Source organism: Morone saxatilis, unplaced genomic scaffold, assembly GCF_004916995.1.
Source record: "Morone saxatilis isolate NCDOM2014 unplaced genomic scaffold, NCSU_SB_2.0 Contig19, whole genome shotgun sequence".
Taxonomy (NCBI): Eukaryota; Metazoa; Chordata; class Actinopteri; family Moronidae; genus Morone; species Morone saxatilis.
In genome coordinates this window covers 25,392,797-25,399,582 of record NW_023339751.1, presented here as the reverse complement: position 1 = coordinate 25,399,582, position 6,786 = coordinate 25,392,797, and the positions used below count along the sequence as shown (strand labels likewise).

Below are 6,786 nucleotides of genomic sequence, written 5' to 3'. Positions count from 1 at the left end.
CCTAATTTAGTTTTTAATGAGCACTTAATTGAAAAGGACTCTGTCTACTTTACAGATGATTTCAGTTAAATATCGCAATGTTCTTAGGTCAAATCTTTCCACCATTCAACAATGACTTTTTGAATACATGAGAGATGTGCTGAGAGGGAATGCTGTTCATTTTTTTAAAAAGTAAGTAACAGTATATACGATTAAATAAATCATCAGAAGAGGGCAAAAATGTTGAACTGTTAAAACGGCTGAAATATTTCACTCACAGCTGGAGCTGTAGATACTGTACACGTTACATTAAAGACTTTAAATGAGAGGATCATTATGATGGGAAGCCACAACTTGCAGTACCACTATAAAAGGTATTTTAAATTCAGTTCAGCATTTTGTGCTCAGTGTCAGACAGTAAGGCATTACTATTAATACATAATTACAGCAATAATATTTCATTCCCCATTAACTAGTAATGTAACTAATTACTAATACATTTAAGTAATAGTATAACAGTTACCCCCTCTTAAAAATTAAGCTTGTCAACCCCCATCTAATTTGAAATCCAACTATCCAATCACATCCTTGGATTCATTTTGTGTAATCATGGAAGAACTTAGATTTTAACAAACAAAAATGGATCTGAAAAAAGTCTAAACCTTAGTGAGATGGGGGAATAGCACTAGTAATGTAACTAATTACTGTTGGCAGGAAGTAATCATTAAAGTAATAATATTACTTTTTAATTTAATGAGTAATAAATAGGGATGCTCAATACTGGCTTTTCTGCCGATATCCGATATTCCGATATTGTCCAACTCTCAATTTCCGATACCGATATTACCCGATACCGATATATGCAGGCTTTTTACACCAAAAAACTAGCACAACATAACATATCTTCCCTTTATTGTGGAATAACACCATTTATGCCTAATTTTATTGTGATGCCCCACTGGATGCATAAATGCAACATGGCTTTCCAAATGTAAACACTGTCCTGTGCAAAATAAAAGAACACTTCAACTTTCATTGTACTTAATACTGAAAAGAGAGCCTAACACTAAAGCGCTGCTAAGCGGCTAAGCGCTTACTAAAAGCGCTAGCTTTGGTTGATGTGTTTAATTGTATTATGCACCTGAAGGAGTGCTAATGTAAATTCTAAGCCAATTGTTAGTTTGGTTAAGGAACAGCTCATAGCAGGGTCAAATATTTAAGGTGCATTGCACTTATTTGGTTAATATAAATAAACACACATAACACACATAACATTCCAGCTTTAAAGTTTGTTTGCTTGTTAGCCACGGGTTAGCAACCAACCAGTCTAGCGTGTAGTGTTGTTGTTATACGTCATCTAACACGCACCGGTAAAACGTCCCATGTTGTTTCATGCAGGCTCGGAAATGCTAAAGCCTACAGAACAAACATCGGTTATAAAAACCCGATACCGATAATTCCCGATATTACATTTTTTAATGAATAGGGACATCCCTAATAAATAGTCATAATCATAACAAATCTACAGCTGTCCATATTTACCATAATGATATTGCAACTGGAGGCGTCAAATCGCAACAAATACAAAATCTTACATAATACTGCTTTAATGCAAGAGGTATTTCACCGGGCACCATTTGGCTCCATGATCTGTACGTCTTCAAATCCCACACATCAATACAGAAGTGGCACGTCTTCAGAGTGTATTGACTACCCGCTGTGTTTACTTGTGTATTTTGTCCCTAAAAAGGATACAAAATGGTGTGTTTCTCCACTTCAGATCTCCTCTAACCTGTGTCTGACTGACTGACTGTGTTGACAATGTTGATCCAGCGTGAAATCTGATCCAGAGTCTGCATGCTGTATTTTATTTTGAAAATTGACCGGATTCTGTGCTGCTTGGCGTGAGTGGCTTGTGGCTTCCATCAAAAAAAGACCAGCCGTGTATACTATGTGGAGCAGAGTGAAAGGATTCTTCTGGGACACATCCACGACACATGGAGTTGGAACATGTCGTGGTTGTGCTCAGTGGAATATTGGGCTAAGGGTGGCGGGACCTATAACCTATAAGGAGAGGGTACGCTTGAAATAAAGTTTGTACGAAGTGGAACCATAAAGTGTTTCTAGCTTTTCTGAATGACCAAACCAGAAGTAAGTCTTTACAGAGAGGGGTTTAACGTGATGAATCATACAGAGATAATGGCACAGTATTTCAGGGTGCTGCAAAGTGAAAGAAGCAGTGAAAAAACAGAGCTTGTTTAAGCCCCTCACGCACTTTTTTGAAACACACTGAGGTTGTTAGAGTTCTATTATATATGTTTAAATGCTGTGCTTACAGACACCTTGTAAAAAAAATAAGAAGTTTTAAAGGTCTTAATTTAGAATGTAGCTCATCTAAAATTTCTTGTTGGCACTGTTCACATTCCTGACTGCATTCAAACCAAAGGGCATGGCTGGCTGCCAGTTCTGAAGACAGGATCCTTGTGCACACTGTGTGACCAATATCTGGTGAAGAAAGAAATATCCAGCTGAACTGTAAAATGTCAATGTATAAACTGTGAAGGAAAGCCCTGCATTGGGGAAAATATGTGAAGGTGAAGACAGGGCAAATATATAACCAAGAGGCACATGACATGGAATCAAAGTGACTAGATGGAAATGATCAAGTTTATGAGTTGAAGGTACTCATGTTGATTACATGGGAGAAGTTCTGTGAACATAGATATTAAGATGAAAATACTATTGGACAGTAGCTCATCTCTATTTTTAGTACTTGCTGCTGAATGCTACTAGTTAACACTTGAATTACAATATGCTGAAAGGTTATTATGGAATTTTTGCCCAATGATGGCAAGAAAAAAAAACTGCCTACCGCAGCTTCAAAACACATTTCTGTCTTTGGGTTAAATTAAGGTAGGTTAAAAGAATAATGGTTCATGTTAGGGAATAGTTGTGGTTAAAATAAACCAACATTGACCATCTGTTGAGAAGCGTCTATACCTATGCTAGCAGTTTAAGGACAAGCACCTTGAGCTAAATAGTAAGCATGCTAACACGCTCACAATGCTAACATGTTGATGTTCAGCAGGTATACTAGCAGGCTGAAGGGAATGCTGTTACTTTATTTGGTTTGGATCAAAGGTCAGGGGATACATATAAAACATCATCTGGAGACCATGAATGTGTATATAGAATTTTAATGGTGGACTGACAGAAATTATCATTCCTAAAGCCATGCTATTATGGCTAAAACAAGAACTAAACAGCGGCCTCCATTGTCAAAATCACGTGCTTTGTTAACCCATCCATCCTACCTCAGAGGTACTGCTGTCACGTTACGTCTGCTTGCTCCTTACAGACAACATTCCTATTCACCCAGCCAGAGGTCTTGCAGTTCATTTGGTCAGATCAAATATTTCATATTAAGTAAGGCTGCACGATATGGTTGAAGAAACATTTTGTGATTATTCTGACATATATTGTGATTGCAAAATGATTCAGGATTAGTGGGAATGATCATTTTTTCATCACAATTTTTTCACGTTTTCTTAAATCTGGAGAACAAGATTTTTAGTCCAGGGAATGGGGTTAGGTTTAGGGTTTAGGTCTGCAGCACTGCTGTACTTCATTATAATGCTGTTTTACCTTTAGCAAAAAAGTGCAACTTCTGTGATTTGCATTGTACTTGGCCATATCGCAATTTAAATAACATTTCGATTAATTGTGCAGCCCTAATATTTAGGCCTTTGAACCAACAACTGAAGGAACAACAATATGAGGGATGAGATTAATCCACTGAAAAAAAAATTACATCTTATTTAACCCTGACAAAGCAGTCAACAGTAGTAGTCAAGGTAGATTTCACACAGGTCAGGACCAAGCAAGATGACTCAGACACTCGTGTTCAGATGCTCTCAATTCTCTTATTCTGTAACCCTGTACACGCAGAGTTGTAAATATAAGTCCACATACATAACATTCATGTAACATATCATGGTAATAGTGTTGGTAAAATCAGGTCCAAACATGGTATGCGCTGGCTGTTACACTGACACACTCGCAAGAATAATGTCAAGCAGCCTGATTGTATTAATGCTGACAAATTATTTAAAATAGGTATGATGTAATACACAGAAAAGTGGTTAAAAATGTAAATGACTATTACAGTTGATAAAACTAAATTTTCATACCAAGTTTCTAAATTGTATCATGTCTGATGTAATTATTATGTTGGCACATACAGCAGGCATCACTCAAATTATGCAGTCTATTGTATATTATTCACTTTGCCCTACTCAAAATAGCAATAAGTTCACCCAGCTTGAAGTTTGAAAGTTGGTAGCAAATGTTATTAGCTGCTGGGACTCTATGTCTAAAACAATAGGGGATCAGTCAGCTGACGGCTCCGGCTCTGGGTCTGACCTGATTCATGCAGTCAGCCTGAACTTACCGATGTGATTTTCCCCGACGATGGAATTAAAACCTCCTCAGCCATTTAAGATTTCTGTCACCCAGTCCCAAACAGCAAACAACAGAAGGGTTTCTCTCTACACTGCAGAGGATCTCATGGCTGTAGCAGCAGGCGTGGTCAACCGGGGTCCAGGAAGCTGCAGGTTAAAGTGATCCCACCAGTTCATGTGCAGCAGTGCCGGGCCTCTCCTCTTCCAAGCAGCAGTCCACAGGCCCCCCGATAACAAGCCCAAACAGTGTCATCACATGACGGAGAGCAGCGTGACGGACTGAGAGAAAAGCCTGCTGAAAGCAATTAACCCTAAGTGAATTTAGAAAGAAAGAGTAAGAGGAGAAGGCTAGGGGAGGAGAAGAGGAAACAAGAAGAGAGGACAGGAGAAGAGAGGAGAGGAAACAAAAGTAAAGGTGTGGAAGGAAAATTATCAAAAATGGAGAAAGGGATGAAAGAAGATGGTGGAGGAGAGGAGGAAACAAGAGGAGAGGAAGAGAGGAGAAAATAGAAGTAAAGGACTGGAGGGAAAATTAGCAAAAAATGGGGGAGAAAGGGGATGAAGGAGGAGAGGGGGAAACAAGAGAAGAGGTTAGGAGAGAAGAAGAGAAAATAAAAGTAAAGGAGTGGAGGGAAAATGAGTAGAAGGGGAATAAAGGAGGAGATGGGTCCTCCCGAGGAGGAAACAAGAAGGCAGAAAAGGAAGTAAGAGTAAAGCAGGAAACCAGAGGAGAGGAAGGGAGAAGAGGCAAGAGGTTAGGAAAGAAGGAAAGAGGAAAGACATGTTGAGGAGTAAAGGAGAAAAGGAAAGAAGAGGAGGAGAAAATAGCAAAAAAGGAGGATGAAGAAAGGAGGAAAGAAAAAAGAGAATAACCAGAGGTGTGGAGGAGAGCAGATGAAGAAAGCAAAGCGGACAAGAGGAAAGAGAAAAGGAAACCATAGAGGAGGTGAGGAGGACAAAAAAGGTAGTAAAGAAATGGAGAGATTAGAGGGAAATGGAGGGATAAAAAGTAGAAAGGAGATTAGAGAACAGGGGGAGATGAAGGGTTTATATAGTACACAAATGAATAAAAACCAATAGATGCCTAAAAAATACATCCAAAATCTATTGATTGCAGCACTTCTTCCGGCTCTGCACAGTGAGAATATTAATCATCAAATGTAGTTAGCACACTGATCATGTGCTAATAATTCGGGCTGCAGTTGACAGAAGCAAGGCAGTGTTTTCTGACTGATCATTGGGCAACAATCACCCGCACAGCATTAAACATTTCTTAATCCTATGACTTTACCCCCACCGCTGCTGCATGAATGGCTGCTTTTGTTCAGAGAATCCTGAACTTTGGCACTGACATTCTCTCTATTAGCGTACAGTTCATTACACTACACTTATTATTACAGAAGTACACATTTCTAAATAGGACCTGCAATACTGTATGTCATGAGCGGCTACAAGCACTGTCAGCTAACTAGATTAGATCCTGACTTCCTCATGTGAATGTGGATGACAAGTGAAGTAAATAACACTGATTATCTGGTTATTATGGCTCCTGTCCGTGAGTGAGATATATAAGGCAGCAAGTGAACAACATTTTGTCCTCAAAGTTGATGTGTTAGAAGCAGGAAAAATGTGCAGCGTGAGCATCTGAGTGACTTTGAGAAGGGCCAAATTGTGACAGACGACTGGGTCAGAGCACCTCCAAACCTGCAGCTATGTGGGGTGTTCCCGGCCTGCAGAGGTCAGTACCTATCAAAAGTGCTCCATGGAAGGAAAAGAACCAGAGACAGGGTTGATGGGGGGCCAAGGCTCATTGATGCACGGATATATATATATATATACAAAATTGTGCACATGATTAGGAAAACAAAAGCATTTTGGTTAAGGTTAGAGAAAGATGTTTTTTTAATATGGGGAAAAAATCATCACACTTAAAAATACATAAGGGGCTACAACTTAAAAAAGTTTAGTTTCACAGCTTTTTTGAGTTTATTCAACATTTAGAACAATTGACGCCTCAGTGTAATATTTAACATTAGTTAACACTACATTAACACTATTTGTGTGCACTCTGTTAAAAATGTTAAGTTGGCATAACTTTTTAATTCAAACATTTAGGTGGGCTCAACCAATTTACTTCTTTCGGGTCAAGTTGGCCCAACTTTTCTTTTCTTTTCTTTTGTCCTGTTTTGTCTATGTTGACATTTTCTATGACAGCAAATCCTACAAATTACATGACAAATATGTTTCTCTCACATTTTATTCTTGCAGTAATAATTTTGCAGCAGAAATAATGTCCAGCAAAAGGTGGAAGCAAGAAACAATGGTGGGAGGGGTAGACCATTGATTG

General features: G+C 38.7%; 1 protein-coding gene across 1 annotated transcript in view; it reads right to left on the bottom strand.

Annotated features, from left to right (window-relative positions):
- The window catches only part of slc2a15a (solute carrier family 2 member 15a), a 16,386-nt gene extending 11,912 nt beyond the window's left edge, over positions 1-4,474 (bottom strand). The window contains exon 1 of the mRNA XM_035663071.1: positions 4,430-4,474. Within this exon, the coding sequence (XP_035518964.1) occupies positions 4,430-4,474 (45 nt within the window). The remainder of the gene's footprint in view (positions 1-4,429) is intronic.
- Positions 4,475-6,786: the final 2,312 nt, after the last annotated feature.